Source organism: Pristiophorus japonicus, chromosome 14 (genome assembly GCF_044704955.1).
Source record: "Pristiophorus japonicus isolate sPriJap1 chromosome 14, sPriJap1.hap1, whole genome shotgun sequence".
Classification (NCBI taxonomy): Eukaryota; Metazoa; Chordata; class Chondrichthyes; family Pristiophoridae; genus Pristiophorus; species Pristiophorus japonicus.
The window spans coordinates 36,436,550-36,463,093 of record NC_091990.1 but is presented as its reverse complement, the minus strand read 5'-3'; the positions used below and the strand labels follow the sequence as shown (position 1 = coordinate 36,463,093).

At 40.6% G+C, this 26,544-nt stretch overlaps 1 protein-coding gene across 11 annotated transcripts in view; it reads left to right on the top strand.

The window, feature by feature from the left end:
• The window catches only part of macf1a (microtubule actin crosslinking factor 1a), a 577,816-nt gene that overhangs the window by 399,362 nt on the left and 151,910 nt on the right, over nt 1–26,544 (top strand). For 9 of the 11 annotated variants that reach the window (XM_070899169.1, XM_070899162.1, XM_070899164.1 and 6 more), the window contains 10 exons: nt 306–511; nt 1,794–2,111; nt 3,830–3,996; nt 8,468–8,624; nt 8,829–8,955; nt 11,792–11,854; nt 12,758–12,993; nt 19,758–19,887; nt 23,478–23,677; nt 23,786–24,281. In XM_070899169.1, the coding sequence (XP_070755270.1) occupies nt 306–511; nt 1,794–2,111; nt 3,830–3,996; nt 8,468–8,624; nt 8,829–8,955; nt 11,792–11,854; nt 12,758–12,993; nt 19,758–19,887; nt 23,478–23,677; nt 23,786–24,281 (2,100 nt within the window). The remainder of the gene's footprint in view (nt 1–305; nt 512–1,793; nt 2,112–3,829; nt 3,997–8,467; nt 8,625–8,828; nt 8,956–11,791; nt 11,855–12,757; nt 12,994–19,757; nt 19,888–23,477; nt 23,678–23,785; nt 24,282–26,544) is intronic. The other 2 variants (XM_070899161.1, XM_070899171.1) reach the window with 1 other exon arrangement.

Sequence of the window (26,544 nt, the reverse complement as noted above, 5' to 3'; positions counted from 1 at the left end):
TCTTATGTCCTTATGTAAGTTAGCTGCCTCGTTTTCCACATTACAACAGTGACTGCATTCCAAAAGTTCTTCACTGTCTGTAAAACACTTTGAGATGTCCAGTGGTTGGGAAAAGCGCTATATAAATGCAAGTCTTTCTTTTTTTCTTTATTAATTATTCACTAGTGTAACCAATTTTGTCAGATTTACTATTTATATTGAAAAATATAAATTTGCATTTATAAAAACTCTCAAGCTTTGAATGGTAAAAACTTTGATTGCAACTTTTAAGTGTTAGCGTAACAGAACCTTGTGTTCCTTTTTAGATTCCATCACGCAGAGGTATAAGAACTTGTCCAAGGTGGTGTCAGAACGCAATGAGAAGGTGCAAATGTCAATTGCTCAGTCCCAAAATGTTCAAGAAGGCTTGGATCATTTACTGGACTGGTTGGAAGACGTTGAAAAGAGCTTGAAAAATCAGGATAACTTGGTGTCATCTGCTGCCATCCAGGAAGCCCTTGCCCAAAATACTGTGAGTTTTCTCCCAGGCTTTTGCTTTTTGGAGCAGTCAAACTAACCATTAATGGTGAAACTATGATAACCTTATCATTCCTCATGTCATAATATCATCATCATACCATAATCTTCTCGGAGACTCCTGTCCAAACATAGTTTTTTGGACAGTTTAAGAGTTGGAATTTTCGGTTGCTTGATGCCTCAGTTAACAGCCAGATGGGAGCGCAAGAGGTTACCGAACGGGAGCGCAGTATTTAGCACCCCGACCGAAAATTCATTAGAGAATCACCGGTGGCGCAAACCAGTAGCGCCTGGCTGCTGAGGATCAGTGCGATCCTGACGTCCGTCCTGGTGCAGCGTCCACACTCGCATCCTGGTCGGTAAATTAGGTGCGGTCGCTTCATTTAGCGACGGCCAAGAACAATGTCTGGAAAAGCAGTCAGCACGGGCTTGCAGAGTCGTTAACCGGTGGCTACTTAAAGGGATGAGGAAGCGCTTCCCTTGGCGGTCACAGTCCATGCAACATTTACACACAGCAGGGTGATGAGCCTCTGAGTTTGCAGCGGTAAACAAACATGCCAGTTTGAGCTTGAGAAAAACTTATTTCTAAAACTTTAATGGGGGCATTATTAGTTCGCAAGCACCACATCTTTCAGAGTCGGCTATTCCCGGGCTCTGACTCCAAGTTTCACGCATGTGGAATAGGTCCACCAAATTTATCGACCAAACTTTCTTTATCGTCCCCCCAGTTGTACTGTGCAACATCTGATTGAGCGCTCCTGTCAGCTCTTCGACCGATTCTGACAAATTTCTGGGCAGAGAGCGCAAACTTTTTCAAGGCGCTAAAATTATCGCTCCGCCTGGGTTACCAGCCCAAATGAGGCGCGACCGAATTTCTCCCCCTAAGTGTTTTATTTTACAGTCAGAATAACCATTGATGGCAAGTCTACACTGATACTATTTCTCATCTTGTCAGAAGTATCCTAATACCAGGAGTTATTTTCCTTTAAGATTTAGTGTGGAGTAATTAAATAATTTTGTTGATCATACATATTTTGACAGAGCGCATGTGCTCTTGCGCTCTTTTTCTTTACTTTCTTTCTCTCATTCTCTCTTTCTTACTCCTTTCTTTCATGTGTGTGTGTGCATATTATAATGCATATATTAATCTTAAAAGTACTACTGACGGGAACAAGCAGTGGCTACTTTCTAGCAATAAAATTAAAATGTACACTAAAGTTCAAGTACAATATGGTATTTTCATTTTACAAAAATAACTTGTTTTGTAAATCTTTCAGAAATTAAAGCAGGATATCGCTAGTCATCAGAGCAGCATTAACACAACCCAGGAAATGGTTTGTGGTTTCATTGAAAATGCAGATGGAGCAACTGCTTCCTCACTCCAAGAGAAACTTGACCAGTTGAATAACCAATTGGAAGCAGCGTGCAGTGAACAACAGGAGAAGGAAGAGAAGCTGAGAAAACTGCTACCCAAAATGGAGCAGTTTGAGAAACTGGTACAGAACATTACACAGTTCATGGAAAGCAAATCTCAGAGCCTGGCAGCTGGAGGAGATCCAAATAAAGATATTGCTCATTTTTCACAGAAAATACTGGTGAATATGATATTTGAAAACTTCTATTATCTACTCTGAGTATCCCAAACTCCATTTTTTTTTAGTGAAGTACTAAAAACATTTATACATAACTCATCACTGATACAAAACCATTTCAGTTAAACATCAGGATATTTAATATATTTAGTTCTCTAAGCAGTGTTCTAGGCCCAGCTATCTTAAGCTGCTTCATCAATGATCTTCGCTCCATCATGAGGTCAGAAGGGGGGCTGTGCACTGAATGATTGCAGTGTTCGGCTCCATTCGCAATCCCTCAGATAATGAAGCAAGACCTGGACAACATTCAGGTTTGGGCCAATAATTGGTAAGTAACATTCGCCCCACACAAGTGCCAGCAATTACCACCTCCAACAAGAAATAGCTTAACCACCTCCCCTTGACACTAAGTGACATTACTATTGCCGAGTTCCTTATCACCAACACCCTGAGGGTCACCATTGACCAGAAACTTAACTGGACTGGCCACATAAATGCAGTGACTACTAGAGTAGGTGAGAGACTGGGTATTCTGCAGGGCGTGGCTCAACTCTCTCCCTCAAGGCACATCACGAGTATGATGGAATGCTCTCTACTTGCCTGGATGGGTGCAGCTGCAGCAGCATTTAGGACACTCGGCAGCATCTAGGACACAGCAGTCCACTTGATCAGCACCCCGTCCGCCAGCTTAAACATTCACTTCTTCCATCACCGGCGTATCGTCGCTGCAGTGTGTACTATCGACAGGATGCAGTGCAGAAACTTGCCAAGGCATTTTGGCAGCATCTCCAAAACCCCTAACCTCACAACACCTAAAGGGACAAGGGCAGCGGGTGTATCGGAGCACCATCACCTCCAAGTTCCCTTCCAAATTACACACCATCCTGATTTGGACATGTATCGCTGTTCCTTCATTGTTGCTGCTTCAAAATTCTGGAGCTCCTCATCTAAGAGCATTGTGGGAGTCCCTTCACCTGATAGACTGCAGCGATTCAAGAAGAAGGTCCACCATCACCTTCTCAAGGGCAACTAGGGGTGGACAAAAAATACCAGCCTTGCCAGTGACGTCCATATCCCCAAAATAAACTAAGTTAACTGCTTTCAAATGAAGTTTGTTTGAAATACCGTTAATTTAGTTTGCAGTGTTTGGTTATATTATTGTAAAACTGCACACAAATTGATACCTACATTAATGTTAATTTGATAATCAGATTAAAGAGTGCAAGAAATTAAGATATCACATTACAGATTTAAGTTGATTGGCAAAAGAACCAAAGGCGACATAAGAAAAAACTTTTTTTACACGAGTGGTTAGAATCTGGAATGCACTATCTGAAAGGATGGTGGAGGCAGACTTAATCACAGCTTTCAAAAGGGAGTTGATTAAGTACCTGAAAGAAAAGAGAATTCAGGGCTACAGGGAAAGGGCAGGGGAGTGGGACTAGCTGAGGTGCTCTTGCAGAGAGCTGGCACGGATGGGCCGAATGGTCGTATTCCATGCTGTAACCATTCTATGATTATACAACGTAGTTGATGACAGTGTGTGGAGAAACTCTGCTCGTTTTGTTCTTAGGGCATTTATTTATGTCATGGCATTCAAAATGCAAAGTGTTAATTCTCTAGCACTTTCTTTGATAACTAAGAAAAGCTCAAATACACACAAAAAGAGCAGCCAGGCTATTTTTCTTAATTGCATGTGACTGTATATTTGGTTACCATAGGAGGAGAGCACAGAAATGGTGAAGCAATGGGGAGATCTGCACACTCTACAGCAACTGGCAGAGGAACTGACAGCATCTGGCATTTTGGCAGACAAGAATCAGCTCATGGAGATTGTTAAAGACCTAACCAGAGGATACAAAAAAATAGAACTAAATATTAAGAAGAGGTAAGAGATGTTGCTCCTTTAAAAGGATTTGTCTGGGCCATTCAATAACTATTATTTGGCTTCTACAGGAGGCATGGCCCCATAGTTTGTGGGATTAAAGTGTTATCATTACATTTTTTTTTAAAACACAGACTAAAATAAAAAAATAGGTTGGCATGATCCCATTAAAAAGCTTGCTTCAGTGTAAATTTAGCTTTTTTAATTCACCCCACTGTTTTAGGGGCGGGTAGATTTATGTATGATGTCTTCCCTCCCTCCCCTTTTGTTTCACTTTTTAGATCCACCAATTTCCATCCAAAAGGCTGATCAGGTGACCTAGTTCCAGGCTGCTACTAATATTGCTCTTCAACTAGCCTCTAGAATCTAGAGTCTAGATTGTGTGTAAGAGTGCTAAGGTCACTTAACTCTGCATCTCTCCCTGCCTGTCTTATATTTCCCTCCCTTTGGGAAAGTGTCCTGTCTCTTCACTATACCTTTTGACAAGCAACTGAGTTCAGGAATTTACTGTATGGAGAAATGTGCCATTGCCTCCCCACGAACATTAACTATTAATAACTTAAAAATACTTCAGCATATTTTAACCAAGCTATAACTGTCATCAGAAATGGGGTCCTTCTGAAAATGCAGTGTAAAGCTATTCACATATCGGCAACAGCTTGGATTTGTATAGCAAGACAGAAGAGGATGCACAAGTCAGAGGAACCAAGTGTTTGGGCAAGAGGAACTATTGAATGGTGTTGTGATAAAATAATCACTCTTGAGTCTGCTAAGTCCAGCAAGTAAAGAGTTTATTTGAGCAAATGCAAGGGAGTGACCCTCAGTTGCCTGAGATACCACACTCAACAATACAGAGTTTGCAGCATACAATTATAGTACACAAGTTACTGTAACTTGGGCTTTTTGCGACAGTCATAAATTAGCACACACTGTTCCAACACTTTGTATCACATCAATGGAGTTATTCAAGTCCAGCAGGTGTCTCCTATTTTCTTAACTCCTTCTAGCCTTGGTCCCCTCATTCCCATGGCAACCCCTATTTGGCCTTCATTCTTCCTATCTTCTTGTTCTGAACATAACAATGAGTAATTTTTCCAAGCTTCGAAATAACACTTTATTTTCCCAAGCTTCTAAATAAGCTAGCTGTCTCTAAAGATACCTGTGGTCAAGCATTTCATCATGCCTAGGTGAAGAACCATTACCATCTGCAGTGTTTATTCAAGCATTGCTATTATAATGTTAGCCTAATCCCACTTGTTCCACTTCAGTCCCTCCTTTTGGACTCCTGGTTAGACCCCCCTGACCCAGGCGGGGCACCCCATGATCCTCTACCCCCCCCCCCAATTACTCCAGGGATCCTTCTGGAGTTCAGTGAATTTCAGATCCTTTAATTTGGTTTGACTTTAAAGTTCCCTTACGGCTTCACCGAGATCCTAGGCTGGTCTTGGAACCGCCATCTCTTTAGTTAGCAAAATCATCATATACATTTCCCAACTTCCCCTTCCCTGGGGGGGTTCTTGGTTGCGGTAGATACCGGAGTGTACCCTTTATTAGCCAGCATTACCATCTGCACCGCCTGTGATACCATCAGTCTCTGGTAGCAATATATAAATAGACTGACCAACAGGACCGCTATAGATGCAACTGCTGCTGCCATCCTCCCTGCTTCCCACCAGTTATACTACATTCTTTCTGTTCTGGCCCGGTTACTTGTGGAGTCCTCCAGTACTCTAGCCACCCCAGTGGCTAGATTCACCTGTACCCTTCTCCTCGTGATTGCTTGACGGCTCTGTTCAATGAACCCTCTGGTAGTGGCGAGAGCCCTTTCGACTGCCACCCAGGCCACCCTTCCCGGGGCATCGTCGATATTTAATGCACCATTCCACCATGGGCAAGGAGCAACCTCTGACCCCTTGCTCACATTTAATTCACTGTTCCGGTGTTCCAGTTCTGCCCCACCTGGGGTATCCTCTGTTCTTGCTTGAGGTGGAGGAATTCTTTCCAACTCCTCATTTTATCATGATTTTGGCTAGCCCTCTTAATCTGGATTAGCAGTGTACCCAGATCAATTCAGTACCTCCAATATCCATATGCTTCATGACATTAACTTTGTCCTTTCTGAATGTTGGTATGATTTTGGCTTATGCATCAAAGTCTTGCTACGAATATATATTTATCAAATACACTAACATTACAAGTTGGAGAACTACCAGAGCATGTGAAATAATAAAAACCTAAGGGTGCGCTGAAATATTGTGCCATATAATTGTGCAGCTTATACTTAAGTATCTCATTTACTGTTAGTTTCACTTCAACATAAGTTTTGAGACAGGTCCTGTTAGACCCGTAAAGCATGGTACAGGAGGCACCACTAAAACCACCTCATACTGGACTTGTACTGGCTTTCCCATGCTCTGTTACCGACAAAACACAATTACAGTTAAAGTTATTATTCAGTCTCACAATCACTGTATGTCGAGTAAGAACATACATTTTGAGCGACAATGATGCAGACAAAGAAAACAGACATTGTAAAGAAAGCTGAAGTTTAACATCTAAACAAGTCATGGACTTAAAAGATTCTCCAGATCTCACTTTTATTCATATCCATCTTGTGGATAATTCTTGCTAAATTTATTTTTCCTGAGCCTTCAATTTTCCCCAATCCAAATCCCATGTAACTCTCCACTTCAACTTCAATGTCAATCCTTTTTGCAGGTAGCAGTGTGTTTAACTCTTGCCTGATTGTTTCATTAATTCGATAGTTTCTTGAAGGAGTATATGCCAATGCTTAACAATTGTCTCACTTCCTGAGCCATGTTAACCATTTCCTGTCTTGCCATTGTCAAGTAACTGAGCATGTCTAAGATCCGTTCTTCAGTGCAAATTCATTATGCATTTCCGCATGCTAATTGCTTCATATACTACAAATCACGTCTGCATAATAATCAAGACATCACAAATAAGCTAGCTGTCTCTAAAGATACTTGTGGTCAAGCATCCCATCATGCGGAGGTGAAGAACCATTACCATCTACAGCGTTTATTCAAGCATTGCTTATAATGTTAGCCTAACCCCACTTGTTCCACTTCAGAGGGAATTACAGAGATAGGGAGGGGCAAGGCCATGGAGGGATTTAAAACACAAGGATAGGAATTTTAAGTTTGGGGTTGGGGACAAAAGCCATTGTAGGTCAGTGAGGGAAAGAGTGATGAATAAGCAGGACTTGGTGTCGGATAGGATAAAGATAGCAGAGTTTTGTATGAGCTGAACTTTGCAGAGGATGATGATGGAATACCAGCCTGGAAAGCGGTCAAGAAATCAAATCTGGAGGTAAAGAAGGTGTGAATGTGGGTTTTAGTGACAGATGGACAGTCAGCTGGAAATAGACATTCTTCATGATGGACAGAATGTAGGATCGAAGCCAGCTCAGGGTTAATGTGGTTGAATGTTTGAACTTTGGTAAACAGCAGCATTATCTCAATAAATTTGATTTAATATTTTCAGCAAACTTACTTGAACACTGGATTTTTTTTGAAATCACCTCAATTTTACTTTTGTATTTTCATTAAACTTGACAGATTATTCACTCTCATCACTGCTGGATTCCTTTTGAAAGGGTGTAATGAGAATTATTAGCCTTTTGGTCTGTGTCTGTCCAAATATTCCTTATTTGGAATACAGTTGGAAATTTCAATTACTTTTTCCAAACTAGATGAGATGCTTTCTCTCATCAGATTCTTGGTTGCTGTCAGTCCTAGATAAGCTGCAAATCTTAACACTTTCTGTTGATTTGTTCAGCAACACTGATTTGTGACCTCAAGTTGCCCATTATTAGAATTTAATCAAACTTAAAAGTGACTTTTCTATTTGAGAAACAATGGACCAAGTGAGCATGGTAGTAACATTTTGTGTATGATTACTTTTTCCCTTAATACTACACCAAATATTTGCCATACTTCGAATTCCCAGCAGTTTGAAAAACACATTATTAACAGGTTCAAAGTAGCTTTGTGTTCTGACTGAAAGAGCTGAAAATATTGCTGACATACTAGAGACAGTGACAGTAATCTATAGCAAAGCCTGGATTTGATGTCATTTGTTTTCTGGACACATCAACTTTGTCATTTAAATGGCCACAATGTAAACAGGTGCCAGACTGGATTTTATAGACGAATAGATTTGTCCTATTTGAAATTATTCCTCCTACTTGCCAATCAATAGAGTTACTGGTCAATATGGTCCATTGTCTAAGACATTTCAGCTTCCCCCCCACCCCCATGGGGATGATGTATGGTGATGGGAAATCCGCAAGTAGTGTAAAGTGAAAGAAATGTAATAAAAAATTTTTATTGTATCTATAAACCAGATGCACAAGTACTAAAATAGTTTAAATATCAGACTAATTCCATTATTAACTAATTTCTAGTAATAGATAAATATGTATAGCATTGATTGAGCCTCCATTTTTCAGGGAGGAAGAGGCATTATCCTGCCAGCAGCACCTGAGCGAGTTCACATCTCTGGTAGAGTCGATTAGAAAATGGTTAAAGGAAACGGAGGCTAATGTTCCAGCTTTAGAATCAGCACTTAATACAGACATGCTCGAGAAACAGATTCAACAAGTAAAGGTGAGTAGGAATAAAGAACGCAGAATTCTTTCTATCTGTAGGGGAAGGGAATATGGTCTCCTCAAACATGATGTAAGCACCATGCTGCCAAATTGTTCATAATGTTGGCCGCCTTCCTGTGAAAATAAGCATGATCGTAACGAGCCTATATGGGCGAAGGTTTGAACAAAACCGTGTAATGATGTGGCTTATTTCGATTCACAGATCCTGTTGGAGGATTGGTCATCAAAATCCCCACAAGTGCAGGAAATAAATCATAAAGGAACTGAGTTAGAAAGTCTCATCATGGAAATAACATCATCTGATACTTCTTTGTTGTCCACTAAAACAGGTAACATCTCGGATCTCGAAAAATGCAGTTAACTTGATTTTCATGCATTTTTAAAAAGATTATTTTAGGTTCCCCATACAATGCACCATTTACCATTTTTTAAAAAAGGGCAGACAAACTACCCGCTCATAGATCTCTCTCTCAATAGAATTCTTCAGTCTGCGAATATGCAACAGTGAACAAAAATGATTTTTATTTCCTCACACCTTTGAAAAATGTCTAGCCTCTATCTGATGGCACAGTCATGATTGGCATTTTTCCACCCATTAATTCATGGCTATGCTACCATGTTGGTCATTAATGATCCATTTTATAACCCCCCCCCATGTTAAACATGTCACTGGAACTGCTTACTAATTACATTGTCTTTCTAATTATTTCATGATAATGTTGTCCATGTGTTTTTCATGCTTCAGCTTTTTTGTTTGTAATTATTTGTTTAAATGTCATTTTATTTGATACCAGTCATAATTTCTAATCAGTGTAACTTTATTTGATCTATGTGCTTGCCATGTCAACATAGACTAATTTGGTCAGTATTCTCTTTATCTGTAGTTTATTTTTTATATTAGAAAAGCCATAGTGTACATTTTTATTCCTATAATGAATGTAGCTTCATGTTTCTTAATTGTATGCACCATCCAAGAGAGCAATTATATGACCTACTCCTAGCTCTTTCTCAATATGACTCTTGAGTCATTGTACTTTGCAATCTCCATTTAGTTGAGTTGTATTGAGATAGCAATGATGTGTTAAAGAAGAACATTGTGCATGGATATATTAGTCCATCATATGATGTTCATAGTATGTAACTGATAATACTATGAGTCTTGCTACTTGGGCTCATTGAAACTAGCTTGCCATATTAATTTTTTTTAAATGCTTCCACATATACAGATAATCTACAAATTATATGTTCCCATAATATACCTAGTGGTCCCAAAGAAACAAAGACTTCTGCTTTGAGGCCTCGTTGCGCAGCCTAGCGCAGAGGCCCACTTATTCCAGGTGCGTATGCACATCCTGGGACCACGTGGGCTGGACCAACCAATGAAAATGGTATATCCCCATTCATCATAATGGTGAGTTCCATTTATATGGAGATCACTATTTCTATGAATGGGGCTTCCCCAAAAACACACACATTTAAAATAAATAAAAACATTTCACGTGCTTAAAATTAATTGAAATTGAATTTAATTAAATGTTTTAGACAAATTAATTTTTTTGAATTTTTTAAATGTTTTAATAGAGGTAAAAATAAACTTACCTTAATGTAATAAAATTATTGATCAACTTCTATTTATCTATTATATTTAAATCTTATACTGGTAAAAGCCTGCTTTTACCAGACGTAAGAATTTTAAGGACATTCGCTGGGCAGAAGTTGGGCAAATAGCACAAATCTTCGGCCACGAAGACCCTTCTCCACGGGATGCGTGCGATCCGTCAAAAGAAATTTTGACAGATCGCATGTTCCAGGTTTAGGCGCATGCGCAGTGCACGCCTAAACCTGGAATTTGCGGGGCATCTACAGGCGCGTGCGCACGTCGTACGCACCCGGATGAGGCCGCGATTTCAGGCCCATTATTGCCTACAAGTGGGTACCTGGAGTTAAAGGTAGTCAGTGAAATTTATTGTAACAAGAAGGGGAAGAAAGTGCAGCTAATGTAACAGAATTCAAGTTAAATATTCTTGGATAGAAAGAAAGAAGAGAAAGAACTTACATTCATACAGCACTTTTCACAACCTCAGGACATCTCAAAGTGCTTTACAGTCAATGAAGTACTTTAGAAGTGTAGTTACTTTTGGGAAACGCGGCAACCAATTTACACACTGCAACGTCCCACAAACAGCAATGTGATCATGACCAGATAATCTGTTCAAGTGATGTTGATTGCGGGATAAATATTGGCCAGGACACTGGGTTAACTCCCCTGCTCCTCTTCGAATAGTGCCATGGGATCTTTTAGGTTCACTCAAAAAAGCAGGCAGGACCTCGGTTTAACACCTCATCTGAAGGACAGCACCTCTGACAGTCTAGCTGGGAAGTCTAGAACAAGGGGTCACAGTCTCAGGATACACGGTAGGAAACTTAGGATCGAGATGAGGAGAAATGATTTCACTGAGGGTGGTGAACCTGTGGAATTCTCTACCACAGAAGGCTGTGGAGACCAAGTCACTGAATATATTTAAGAGGAAGATAAATAGATTTCTAGAAACAAAAGGTACCAAGGGGTATGGGGAAAAAGCAGGAATATGGTGTTGAGATAGAGGATCAGCCATGACCACATTGAATGGCGGTGCAGACTCGAAGGGCCAAATGGCCTACTACTGCTGCTATTTTCTATGTTTCCAGCACTCTTTCAGTGCTGCATAGATGTGTTTGTCTGAATTATGTGCTGATGTCTCTAGAATGGTTCTTGAACCCTCACCCTTCTACCACTTAGCTGAGGCTGACGCCTTGGATGTTGAGAGTTTCTAAAGAATTTTAAAGATGCTACACAGTTTAGTTTTATATGTGCATTAATGTCTATGATATGGATTTCCACAATTTTATCTCAAATTACATTCTTGAAGCTTAGCTATGCAATACATGGATATACTTTATAAAACACAACTATTCATGTTTGCTGCAACACCAGCAATATATATATATCTGGTTTATTTGCACACAATACAAAGCACTTTTATTTTTCAAAAAGAACTTCATCTGTAGAACAATGCTTGTCAGTGTCTTGTGATGTCCTGCTGAGGGAGTCTGTGTCTGTGCTGAGCTTTTGTTCCTAATATTGGATGTCCTGTGCACTGTTGTGTCTCCCTGTTGTTTACTCAGGTTCTGTGATGGTGAATGGTGGAGTGACTGCACCTAGTATGAATGGGTACCACAGAAACAAAGGTGAGAACATAAGAAATCTCTGAGGTGTGTTTCTGTTGCATTTTCCAACCATTTTTCTCCTCAATTAGATTCATGTTGTAGGGAAGTGAACGAGGATGAGATAAAATGGTATTCATTAATTATTAATATGTTATACCCATATATGTGCTGGGATATAACCTTGGCTGCTAACAGCTTCAGTATTTAATTGGTAACTTGTTATGCAAGTTAGAATGATCATTCTCCAGGAAAAAGAAAGCATACATTTAATATTGTTAGTTATAGTGCATCCCTTTTAATTTGAATCAATTTCTCCAGTAAATAAGGTGTGATGTGACAATAAATATGCAATAGTATTTGGTAAAAATAATGTACTGCTATGATGTACTCTGAGGGACCATGGACCTTGCTATAAACATTTTTGAACAGCTTCCAAAGAAAACCTTATAGTCAGATGATCTATTTTAGCACTTCCCTACTCTGAGTAGAAACTTGCTGTGAACTACCGTGTGGACATAATATTATTTAAATTTGAAACTGCAACCAGGGTAAGCTAATGCATACTGGGGGAAAACTCCTAATGAAATTATTAAAGAATCCCAAAGAAAGTTCTGCCTGTTAAGAATATATAGCCTGTTCCTGAATGTGAAACCTTACATAGAAACATAGAAAATAGGTGCAGGAGTAGGCCATTCGGCCCTTCTAGCCTGCACCGCCATTCAATGAGTTCATGGCTACACTGGTAGAAAAACAATTCATTGTGCATATTATGCACTGATATATCGATGGCATTTCACAATGATCACCTCATAATTGAAAGTACTCTGACAATGATCTGATGTCAAGTTGCTACAACAAAATTATGTTTTTTTTAAAAAAAATGGTAAATCACATTTGTCCATTGTCTCTTATTACCTTTTGTAGAACTCGCAGAAATCCAGCAGAATGTCTCTGATGTGAACCATAGTTATAAAACCCTTGGTAATGAACTAAAAGAATGTCACGACCACCTTGGGGCCACATTTAACCAAATGCAAGAGGTTCAAGAGGAAACTGCTTCCATTATGAAATGGTTAGAGTTAAAAGAACAGACTTTGTCCACTTTGAATTCATCACCAACCAAAACTCAAGCCATGAAGGTTCAAGTGGAGCAAAACAAGGTGAATATTTTAATTTATGCTTTATCAGTCACATTTATTAAGTCCCACATAGATAATAGCACTGCAGTTAAAATTATTATGCCATAATTGCAAATTAAGCTTCTGCAGCCTAATGATTTTCAATTATTGAACAACTTGAGTTTTTTTAGTGTACAACTGGTGCTTCTTGGTTGGAGAGCAAGGAGGAAAGGTAGCAAGTAGCTATGTTGACCAAAGGGGGAAAATAGGAAGAAAATAGATAAATTAACTTTGACCTTATTCAGTCTGAATTGGAGCAAAACAAAATGAGTGTTCAATCTTCATTCAATCATTCGGAATGAGCATTTAGGTCTGGGCTTCAGCAACATTCATAAGGGCTAAAGTTAATTGTCTGGATTGCTTTGAGTGCTGGGTTCTCCAGATCATCAGATAATATAGCTTTGTTCATCTGAACACATGAATCTTCATTGCTATTATGAGTAAACAAATGCTTTATTTTGGGAAACAAATAAAATTGGGGTTACTTTAGTCTTAACTTAACTTCAAACATAAATGGTCAGGATGATGAAAGAACATGTACTACAGTACTAATGCAGAGGACAAATTCATGGAATGTATACAAGATAGTTTTCTAGATCAGTATATTGAGGAACCAACTGGGGAGCAGGCTATTTTAGATATAGTATTGTGCAATGACAAAGGGTTAATTAATAACCTTGTAGTAAATGGGCCTTAAGGGAAGAGTGACCATAATATGATTGAATTTTATATTGAAAGTTATTTAGTTAAATCTGAAACTAGGGTCTTAAATCTAAACAAAACAAACTACATAGGTATGAGGGGCGAGTTGGATGAGGTAGATTGGGAAACGACATTAAAAGGTTTGATGGTAGACGAGCATTTAAAGAATTAATGCAAAATTTACAATAAATATACATTCCTTTAAGGCACAAAAACTCCACAGGAAAAGTGGTTAACAAGAGAAATTACAGATAGTATTAGATCAAAGGAAGAAGCTTATAAAGTTGCCAAAAGGATCAGTAACCTTGAGGATTGGGAGGATTTTAGAATTCAGCAAAGGAGGACCGAGAAATTGATAAAGGGAAAATAGAATATAAGAGTAAACTTGCAAGAGACATAAAAACAGACTGTAAAAGCTTCTAGAGGCATGTAAAAAGGAAAAGATTAGCGAAAATAAACGTGGGTCCCTTACAAGCTAAGATAGGAGAAATTATAATGGGGAATAAGGAAATGGCAGAGAAATTAAACAAGTACTTTGTGTCTGTCTTCACGGAAAAAGACACAAAAAACCTCCCGGAAATAGTGGAGAACCATGGGTCGAGCAAGAATTAGGAACTGAAAGAAATTAGTGGGCTGAAAATTCCGGCCTCGGCGGGTCAGTATGAAGTGCGCACGGACCCGGTGAGACCTTGCAAAAGTCGGTTTACGGGGTGCGATACACAAAAAATGGCTTTCCGATCTGTCAAGATTTCTAAAGATAGATCCTCCGCATCCCCGGGAGAAGGACATTCGCATGGGAAAGTTTTGGCTATTTGACCAACTCATGCCCAGCGAATGTCCTTCAAACTTTTATACCTGGCAAAAGCAGGTGTATAGCTTACTTTTACCAGCATAAGAGTTTTAAAACACATAGGGCTAGGATTTCCAATGACTTACTGCCTGGTTTCTGGGCGGTATTGGCCATTGTGGGCGATAATCAGGTGAGCGAAAAATTCCGTACCCGAGTTACGCCGACGGTTTCGAGTTACCGCTGGGGAGCGGACCGCCAGCGTACATCATCCTCAGATTGCCCTGGTGAGATATTTGGCTCAGTATGAAAAAATGGACAGAGTCAACATGGATTTATGAAAGGGAAATCATGTTTGACAAATCTGTTAGTTTTTTGAGGTTGTAACTGGCAGAATAGACATGGGGAAACTAGTGGGTGTGATGTATTTGGACTTTGAGAAGGCATTCGATAACATAAGAACATAAGACATTGGAGCAGGAGTAGGTCACCTGGCCCCTCGAGCCTGCTCCGCCATTTAATAAGATCATGGTTGATCTGATCATGGACTCAGTTCCACTTCCCTGCCCGCGACCCATAACCCTTTATTCCATTATCGCTCAAAAATCCGCCTTAAATATTTTCAATGACCCAGCCTCCACAGCTCTCTGGGGCAGAGAATTCCATAGATTTACGACGCTCTTGAGAGAAGAAATTCCTCTTCATCTTGGTTTTAAATGGGCGGCCCCTTATTCTGAGATTATGTCCCCTTGTTTTAGTTTCCCCTATGAGTGGAAATATCCTCTTTGCATCCACCTTGTCGAGCCCCCTCATTATCTTATATGTTTCGATAAGATCACCTCTCATTCTTCTGAACGCCAATGTGTATAGGCCCAACCTATTTTCATAAGTCAAATCCCTTATTTCCGGAATCAACCTAGTGAACCTTCTCTGAACAGCCAGCAATGTAAGTATATCTTTCCATAAATACAGAGACCAAAACTGTACACAGTACACCAGGTGTAGCCTCACCAATACCCTGTACAGTTGTAGCAGGACTTCTCTGCTTTTATACTCTCTCCTCCTTGCAATAAAGGCCAACATTCCATTTGCCTTCCTGATTACTTGCTGTACCCGCATACAGACTTTTTGTGTTTCATGCACAAGGACCCCCAGGCTCTCTGTACTGCAGCACTTTGTAATTTTTCTCCATTTAAATTATAATTTGCTTTTCTATTTTTTCTGCTAAAGTGGATAACATTATACTCCATCTGCCAAATTTTTACCCACTCATTTCGCCTGTCTATATCCCTTTGCAGATTTTTTGTGTCCTCCTCACAATTTGCTTTCCCACCCTTCTTTGTATCATCAGCAAACTTACTCTAGGTCCCTTCATTGAAGTCATTAATTAGATTGTAAATAGTTGAGGACCCAGCACCGATTCCTGCAGCACCCCACTATTTACTGTTTGCCAAATAACCCATTTATTCCGACTCTCTGTTTTCCCTTGGTTAGCCAATCCTCTATTCATGCTAATATATTACCCCCAACCCCGTGAACTTTTAATTTGTGCAGTAACCTTGTATGTGGCACCTTATCGAATGCCTTCTGGAAATCCAAATACACCACATCCACCGGTTCCCCTTATCCACCCTGCTCGTTACATCCTCAAAAAACTCCAGCAAATTTGTCAAACATGATTTCCCTTTCATAAAACTATGCTGACTCTGTTTGATTGAATTATGCTTTTCCAAATGTCCCACTACTGCTTCCTTAACAATGACAGATGTTAGGCTAACTGGTCCATAGTTTCCTGCTTTTTGTCTGTCTCCTTTTTTAAATAGGGGTGTTACACTTGTGATTTTCCAATCTGCTGGAACCACCCCAGAATCCGGGGAATTTTGGTAGATTGCAACTAATGCATCCATTTCTGCAGCTACTTCTTTTAAGACCCTAGGATGTAAGTCATCCAGTCCAGGGGACTTGTCCGCCTTTAGACCCATAATTTTACCGAGTACTACTACTTTAGTGATCGTGATTGTATCCCTCCCTCCTACTAGCCCCTTGATTATCCACTATTGGGATGATTTTATTGTCTTCCATCGTGAAGACCGATACAAAATATTTGTTCAACGTCTCTGCCATTTCCCTGTTCTCCATTATTAATTCCCCACTCATTCTCTAGGGGACCAACATTTACTTTAGCCACTCTTTTTCCCTTTTTATGTACCTGTAGAAACTCTTACTATCTGTTTTTATATTTCGTGCTAGTTTACTTTCATAATCTATCTTCCCTCTCTTTATCATTGTTTTAGTCGTTCTTTGCTGGCTTTTAAAAGTTTCCCAATCCTCTGGCCTCCCACTAGTCTTGGCCACATTGTATGCCCTTGTTACCAATTTGATACCATCCCTTATTTCGTAAGTTAGCCACGGATGGTTATCCCTTCTCTTACAGTCTTTCCTTCTCATTGGGATATATTTTTGTTGCGAGTTACGAAATATCTCCTTAAATGTCTGCCACTGCTCATCAACCGTCCCATACTTTAACCTATTTTCTCAGTCCACTTTAGCCAACTCTGCCCTCATACCTTTTGTAGTCTCCTTTATTTAAGCTTGGGACACTAGTTTGAGAACCAACTTTCTCACCCTCCAACTGAATTTGAAATTCAACCATGTTATGACCACTCATTCCTGGACAATCCTTTACTAGGAGATCATTTATTAATCCTGTCTCATTACACAGTACCAGATCTAAGATAGCCTGCCCCCTGGTTGGTTCCCCAACATACTATTCAAGGAAACTATCCCGGACACACTCTATGAACTCTTCCTCAAGGCTACCCTGGCCAATTTGCTTTGTCCAATCAATATGAAGGTTAAAATCGGCCATGATTATTGCCGTAGCTTCATTACAAGCCTCCATTATTTCTTGATTTATACTCCGTCCAACAGTGTAGCTACAGTTAGGGGGCCTATAGACTACACCCACCAGCGACTTTTTGCTCTTATCCACCCAAACTGATTCAGTATCTTGATCTTCTGAGCCAATATCGTTTCTCACTAATGCACTGATCTCATCCTTTATTAACAGTGCTACCCCACCTCCTTTTCTTTTCTGTCTGTCCTTCCGAATTGTCAAATACCCCTGAATATTTAGTTCCCAGTCCTGGTCACCTTGCAACCACGTCTCTGTAATGGCTATCAGATCATACCCATTTGTATCTATTTGTGCCGTCAACTCATCTATTTTGTTACGAATGCTATGTGTATTCAGATAAAGAGCTTTTAAATTTGTTTTTTTACTATTTTTTTTTTCCTGCTATGACCTCACTTTCTGATTCACCTTTATGTTTATACATACTGTCCCTTCCTGGCACGCTCTGGTTTTCATTTCCCCCAGTGCTACCCTGCTCTCTTACCTTCTCCTTATTCTTTGACTTGTTAAATTTTCACTCATCTGAATCCTCCCCCTCACTAATTAGTTTAAAGCCCTCCCTACAGCCCGAGTTATTTGATTCGCCAGGACCCTTGTCCCAGCATGGTCTAAGTGGAGCCCATCCCAACGGAACAGCTCCCTCTTACCCCAGTACTGGTGCCAGTGTCCCACGAACCAAAACCCATTTCTCCCGCACCAGTCTTTGAGCCACGTGTTTAACTCTCTGACCTTATCTACTCTGTGCAAATTTGCTCATGGCTCAGGTAGTAATCCAGAGATTATAAGGTGCCACACTGGTTGTGAAACACAGTTAAGGCTCATGGGATTGGGGATAATGTACTAGCATGGATTGAGGATTGCGTAACAGACAGAAAACAGATAGGACAAAAATGGGTAATTTTCGGTTTGGCAGACTAACTAGTGGGGTACCGCAAGGATCAGTGCTTGGGCCTTAGCTATTCACAATCTATATCAATGATTTGGATGAGGGGGCCAAATGTAATATATCCAAATTTGCTGATGATACAAAGCTAGGTGGAAATGTAAGTTGTGAGGAGGGTGCAAAGAGAGTTCAAGTGGATATAGACAGGCTAAGTTAGTGGGCAAGAACATGGCAAATGGAATATAATGTGAAGTTATCCACTTTGGTAGGAAAAATAAAAAAGCAGAGTATTTTTTAAATGGTGAGAGATTGGGAAATGTTGGTGTTCAGAGGGACCTGGATGTTCTTGTACACGAATCAGTGAAAGTTAACATGCAGGTACAACAAGCAATTAAGAAACCAAATCGTATGTTGTCCTTTATTACAAGAGGATTTGATTATAAGAGGAAAGATGTCTTGCTACAATTATATAGGGCCCTGGTGAGACCATACCTGGAGTATTGTGTACAGTTTTGTTTCCTTACCTAAGGAAGGATATACTTGCCATAGAAGGAGTGTAACGAAGGTTCACCAGAATGATTTCTGGGATGGGGTATTGTCCTATGAGGAGAGATTGAGTAGACTAGGCCCATATTCTCTAGAGTTTACAAGATTGAGAAGGTAGATGCAAGGAGGATGTTTCTCCTAGCTGGGGAGTCTAGAACCAGAGGTCACAGTCTCAGAATAAGGGGTTAGCCATTTAGGACTGAGATGAGCAGAAACATCTTCACTCAGAAGGTGCTGTATCTTTGGAATGTTCTACCTCAGAGGGCTGTGGATGCTCAGTTATTGAGTATATTCATGACATAGATTGATAGATTTTTGAATATTAAGTGAATCAAGGGATTATGGGGACAGTTCAGGAAAGTGGAGTTGAGGTAGAAGATCAGCCATGATCTTATTGAATGGCGACGCAGGCTCGAGGGGCCGAATGGCCTACTCCTGCTCCTAATTCTTTTGTATTTATGTTCTTATTAAAAGGGTAAAACTGTGTTCATGACCATTTCATTTTAGAAGGACATACTTTACATTCATAAGCTATTACCTTTTGTATTGAAGAAACCAGAGCTCTATTTTCCTTTATTTATTTTGTTACTTTGTTTATGCTCTGGTTGTGATATGTAAATTGAAAAATAATTTTACAGCCAGATAATGAGATTTAATTTTTTTTATTCCTTAAATCTTTTTCGTTCTAAATAAGTTCTAATTATAATATGACTGAGGAATTTAAATTTTTTGCAATTGTATAATAGAAAATTTCCATCTTGAAAGCAATAATGAACACTTGATTCTTAAAGTGTATATAAAAAAAATATGCAATTAATTGAGCTAACATTAACTCCACAATGGGTAAATCCTTCAGATGACAACAGAATTAATGCTCTGATTTAGTAAAAGCACTGAATTCCTTTTTTTCTTAGGCCTTTCTTGCTGAGCTTGAACAGAATTCAGGGAAGGTTGAGAAGCTGAAGGAGACGTTGAAAGACTTATTGAAGAAAAATCCAGACTCCCCAGAAGCTAAGAAGTGGATGGAAATGCTAGAACAAATAGGTAAAACCAATACAGTACAGTATTAATATTCAAGTTTGTGAGATGGAAAACCTTGCACTTATAACAAATTAAGAAGCATTTAGGTACAGAGCTGGCACATGGGATTAGGAGAACTGATTGTGTGGAGGATAAGCATCAAAATGGATTGGTTGGGCATGTTAAGTGGGGGAAGCCTAATTTTTTTTTAGAATCTTGATCAAGGAGGATAACTGATCCATGAAGATAAGAGAAACTAAAAGAACCCCAGTAACTGGGCAGGGGGGAATTACTTAAAATAATCTGGTCACTGAACTGAATGTTGCAGTGTGTTGCCAATACATTTACCTTCACAATCTTCCCTCACCCTAAAATATTATGTAGGCATCTCTGCTACTTATCGTGCTCAAACAAACACAGGTCAAATCTTCAAAAGCATTGATTCATCAGAAAATCATAACAACAACAACTTGTATTTCTATAGCGCCTTTAATATAGTAAGACATCCCAAGGCGTTTCACAGGAGTCTTAACACTGATCATTTCTTCCAAAAAGGAAATCTGTTAAATATACAATTTGTTGTCTCCTTCCTTAACCTTTGAATAGATAGATGTAACTCTCACCACAGCTATTTATTTTGTAGACTTATTTCAGTCATGAGAAAGAACTCAGCATGTCAGGCAGCATCTATGGAGATGAGCAGAGTTAACGTTTTGGTTCATGACCCTTCGTCAGAACTGGCGAACGTTCGAAATGAACAAATTCTTAAGGAGCACTGAAAGAGGAAGGAGAGGAAAGAACAAAAGGGAAGGTCTGTGATAGGGTGGAAGACTGGAGAGATTAGAGACACAAAAGGGATTATGGGCCAATTTGAGATGGTAATAGCAGATTAGAAAAAGATTAGTTTAGATAGGGTGTGAATGGCAGGATAATTATCAGCTGCCATGGGAAACAAAGAGAGAGAGAAAAAATACATCAGAGCAAAATATGGGCAGAGGTTAAGGTCTGAAATTGTTGAACTCGATTTTTAGTCCAGAAGGCTGTAACGTGCCTAAACGAAAGATGAGGTGCTGCTCCTCGAGTTTGCATTGAGCTTCATTGGAACAGTGCAGGAGTCCGGGGATGAAAGTATCAGAGTGGGAGTGAAGTGGAGAATTAAAGTGACAGGCGACCGGAAGCTCAGGGTCACACTTACGGACTAAATGGAGGTGTTCCGCAAAGTGGTCACTTTAATTCTGGTGAAGGGTCATCGACCCGAAACGTTAACTCTGCTTCTCTCTCCCGATGCTGCCTGACCTGCTGAGATTGCCAGCGTTTTCTGTTTTTATTTCAGATTCTAGCATCTGCAGTATTTTGCTTTTGTATGCGAAAGAACTCCCTAGTTTGTTATGCTTGCTGCGCTTTTGAATAGAGTCTTGGACATGAATGAAGTATATTCAGTAACAATTGGTTCAACATCCTATGTGCTATATCTTCACCAAATATTTTCCTTTTTGGGGAAAAAAGGGTTAGGTTTTAATGGATTGTTAGTTGTCTTATTCTTGAGTTTCCTTAAATAAAAATAGCACATGATTTTAAAAATGAACTCTGCACCTTAAACAAATTGTTCTAATTCATTGATCTGATCATCTCTTACTTCAAGGAAAATGACATGATTTGTTTTTGCTTCCCTCCATGTCATAAATTTTTGTTAATGTGTATATATGCAGAATGATTCCCTTAAATGAAGGATGACTTCAAAACTACATCAGTTGAACTATATCAGGAAGGCCCAGGTTTGACCTCTGGTTCATGCAAAGTTAGCATAGAAAATGCAGGCCTTAAGAGAAGAAATTGGTGAGCGTAGCCTCTCCTATTGGTGTCCAGTGACTCCTGCTTGAAATGTGTGCATGTGAAGATCTTGGTGCAATGGGAGGAGGGAGAGCAAGAATGAATTGCTATGCGAAAGAACGTCCTAGTTTGTCATACTTGCTGCACTATGTGTAGCAACATTATAAATACATTTCAAAACAACATGTTTATGATGTCATTAATTTCCCTGCCAATTTAGGACAGGATTCCATTTAGTTGTGATGATCTACACAGTACAAACTTGCCCATGACGAATAACTACTTAGATCACTTAGTAAGTGACCATTTTTTTCCCATTGGGTTGTACCCCAGTCTGAGTCACTGCATTTGGGAAAAGAGGGATAACGAGTGTCTAAGGGCACAAGTTTGCCCAGGAGTTGCTCCTATTTTTTGGAGCAAATAGAGTTTTTTTGGAGTATCTTAATCGCAATTCTGCCTATTTTATTTGCTCCATTCTAAGTGAGTTCGGTTTTTTTTAAGTTTAATTTTTTTTTCAAAAGTGGGCATTACCAGCCACTTACGTCTGTTTTGGCTATTTAAACAAGTTTAAACAGCTAAAAGTTACTCCAAACTAACTTAGGCCAGCGTATGTGGCCACTTGTGTCCGCACAGAAAAACCTTGCAGTGAGCTAAGAAATCAGCGCAGGTAGCCAGAGATAGGGTGGGTGGGGGGAGGGAAGTGAGTGGACTTTGCAAAGCACTAAACACCTTCACAACAACATTAAAGAAGCACAAATACATTTAAAGCACCAAACACTAAACAAAGCACAAAAATAAGCATTCAATAACAAATAAAAAAAATACAAGGAAGCTGAGAGGACCTGCATCTAGCACCAAGACTTACAAGGCACTAAACAAAGCACAAAAAATAATAAGCAATTAATTAACAAATAAAAAATAGAAGGAGCCCTGCACCTAAAGCACCAAGACCAAAGTAATAAGCAATCAATCAATCAATCAATCAATAAATAAAAAATAGAAGTCCTACCTTAGGGAACGCAGCGGGCTGCCGATGAGGGAGCCCATTTGGCCAGGGCGAGGGACGGTGTGCTTCGGGCCCCTCCCACACAGCCTGCAGAGCGTCGCAGAGATTCGGGCTGCCAGGAGCTACTGCACATGCGCGCACACTCTAGCGCGCATATGCAGAGGTCCCGGCACTGTTTTCAGCGACGGCACTTGGCTCTGCTCCCCCCCCCACTGGATGTGGTGCACTACGCCGAGGTTGAAGACGTCCTAAGGAGCGGGGAAAATTTCTCGGTAAGTTTTAGGCGCGGTTTTTCTTCTACAAAGTTGGCACACTTCACGGAGATGCGCCATTCTAAGCGGGCGGGGGGGGGGGGGGTGCACACTTGGGCCCTGTATCTCTGGCTTTTGAGGGCTATGAAACATGACACTGAAACAGGCTGATTAGTGGAAAAGGCTGGGAGCTTCTGATGAGGTTTCAGCCTCGCTTTAAGTGGGAAGATTGTACTCATCATGAACGTACTTTGTACACTGTTTTTGAGGTGTGGTAATTTTTATGTTAATTTTGAGTCTGCTTTGCTTTGGAACTAGATTGGCTACTTAGCCTAGAGTATTGTGTCTCTCGAGTTATTGTTGTAGAATCCCACAGTATCAAACCATTTTGCATTATATTGCATGGTATGTATAAAAATTTTCATGTGTTGTATTACGATTTTGTCAATCAGCAGGAACCAATATATATAATACTGCATGAACCTTTCTCAGAATAAATCATCATTGTTATCTTTAATTTTCATTAGAGTCAAAGTGGACTCGTGCCAATCAGGCAATAACGGAGAGACAACAAAAACTTGAAGAATCAGCCAATCTGTTCTCAAGTTTCCAGAACACAGAATCACAGCTCAGTCCATGGCTATCAGAGAAGGAATTAATGATGAGTGTACTGGGTCCTCTATCAATTGATCCAAATATGCTACGTGCTCAGAAACAACAAGTGCAGGTAATCTTTAAAAACTACAAATTTCAAGATTATTCACTAACACACCACAAAAAATTGAATATGAAATGTTTCCCAGTATCTCTAATTAAAGCTTTTTGTTTGTGGCAGTTCATGTTGAAAGAATTTGAGACTCGTAGACCCCAGTATGAACAACTAAACCAAGCTGCACAGGGCATACTGTGTTCAACAGGAGACGTATCTCCTTCTGATAGCCAGGTGAGAGATCAGCACGGAGCCATCAACGACAAATGGGATAAACTTACTAATCAGTTGAGCGGCCGTTCCAGTCAAATTGATCAAGCCATAGCCAAGAGTACACAGTACCAAGAGCTGCTGCAGCAACTCACTGACAAAATAAGGATCCTCGGTAATAAACTAAACAGCCAATCCGTGATCAGCACACAGCCAGATGTTGTCAAACAGCAACTCGAAGAAACCAGTGAAATCCGTTCTGATTTGGAACAGCAAAAGGAGCAGATTGAAGAGGCACAAATTCTCTGCGATGACCTGTCCTCCCTTATTGGTGAACAGTATTTAAAGGATGAGCTTCGGAAGCGGCTGGAGGCTGTCCTGATGCCATTTAATGGTCTTGAAGAGAGAGCAGGTTGGTATAGATGCTACAGATTTAGTTACAGTGTGCCAAAATAAATGACTAACATGATTTAAAGCCAGTTAAATATCTCTTACCAGATGAAGTGACAAAACAGGTTCCTGCCATTTTTCAAGTTGTGAACTTTGGTTACTTCTGTTACAGATACATTCCACTCTTCCGTCACTATATGTTGAAACTCAGCTGAAACCCCTGTTGTCAATAAGCTGTCAAACATTTCCAATCGACCAAATTCCTGAATGAGCATGGAAGAGACTAATCTAATGCTTTTCAGCTGAATCCTTATCTCGGACTGAGAAGTTGCTGTCAGATAATAATGGTGAGCGCTGATAGCCTCACCATTATTTCTGTTGCAAAATCCAGGCCATAATTCTCTCCCTGATTAATTGGACTGCTATTTACCTATTAACTGCTACTTTTGTTAAAATGCATTCAAAATTGCATTTAATTTTAACTCTTGTGATTAATATTCCAATTAGCTTCCCTTTTCTGCCCTCAACTCAGGAAGTTCATAGTTTTGGGGCTAAATCTGCACTCTGGCATGTCGCCCAAATAGACACCCTTGATGTGTGAGCCCAGAGAATGAGAGTTAACAGCCTATTTAACTGTAGAGGGCATTGCATTTAAACCCAATCCTGTTCTTGCCCAACATCCATGCACGTGCATTTTCAAGTGGGGTCACTAAATAGTGAAAAGGTGTGGAAAAATCTATTTTTTTTTCTCTTTTCCAGCCCTGGAGCATTGAAACGAATTGTATCTCCCTAATCAATCCCCAGTTAATAGCAGCTAAATTAGCAAACGTTCGGGATCAAACTTGGGACCTCTGCTCCATTGCCCTGGTGCTACCTATAAATTCAAAATCTTTTAATTAAGCCTTTTGCTTTGGGGGCTTTATTTCTATTTGAAATGGAGTTTTAAAAGATAAACGAAACTCAGCTGCAAGTAAATCGTACTTTTCTGGATAAAAATCCCAATCCAAAAACTTCAGGTGTCGTCAGCAAAACAATTTGGGAAGGAACAAATAAAATACTTTTAGCCAACAGTGAAGGCTCACAACTGTCTTCATAAAGTACAATGCTCAAGTAGTTGAAGTGCAAGACGTAGCTTCCATCAGCTAAGGGTGAATTTTATGTCGAATGTTACCCATCATTATGGACAGAAAATTAGATGGTTCCTGTGGAAAACAGGGAAAGCATCTGCAAGTCTCGAGCTGGAGTAGGTTTTACTAGGTTTAACCCAAATTTTAGACTTTGTCTTTCAGGAGATAAAATCTGACGGCTTATTTATAATAAATCAGCAAGTTGGATATTACACTCATTAATGACAGGAATGTTATATTTAATGCACAAAGTATCATTCTAATGGTAAGGTAGGCTGTAGTCCTTTGAGGCAGCAAACCTTATTTTTTTTTAGCTAACCGAGCCTCAAGTTATTTAGGGGTCAAGTTTCGGGCTGCGAACTAGAATGGCGCAGGCCCGCGAGCCACGCCTGATTTCCGCGCTCAAAACCGCGCCGAAAACTTAACTCGGTATTCTCCCCTCCCTCAGGTCGATCCAGCCCCTCGGCACAACGCAGCAGAAGCTGTGGGGGGGCGGAGCCAGGTCCCTGCGCTGAAAACAGTGACGGGACATCTGCACATGTGCTCTACAGTGGGCGCGCATGTGCAGGAGCTCCAGGCGCCTGAAACTGTGGGAGGGGCCCAAAGCATGCCACCCCTAGCCCTGGCCGAATGGGCTCACTGGGACGGCAATCAGACTGCACCTCCCTCCTCTTCAGCTCCTGCTCTGGCTGTGGCTCCAACTTCCTGCCCTGTTCAGCTCACGCTCCCTCTGGCTCTCTCACCGCCCCCCGAGCTCCCGCTCCGCTGCCCGCTCTCCTCTCCCCCCCCACCCCCCCAAGCTTCCGCTGCCCGCTCCCCCCGCTCCGCTTCCTCTTCCTTTGGCCCGGCTTCTTCACTTCGACCGGGCCCGTTCAGCCTCCTCCCTCTCTCCTCTCCCCCGACCCCCTCCTCTCCCCCGCCCCTCCCTCTCTCCTCTCCCCCGACCCCCTCTCTCTCCTCTCCCCGACCCTCCCTCTCTCTCCTCTCCCCCGACCCTCCCTCTCTCTCCTCTCCCCCGACCCTCCCTCTCTCTCCTCTCCTCTCCTCTCCCCTGACCCTCCCTCTCTCTCCTCTCCTCTCCCCCGACCCTCCCTCTCTCTCCTCTCCTCTCCCCCGACCCTCGCTCTCTCTCCTCTCCTCTCCCCCGACCCTCTCTCT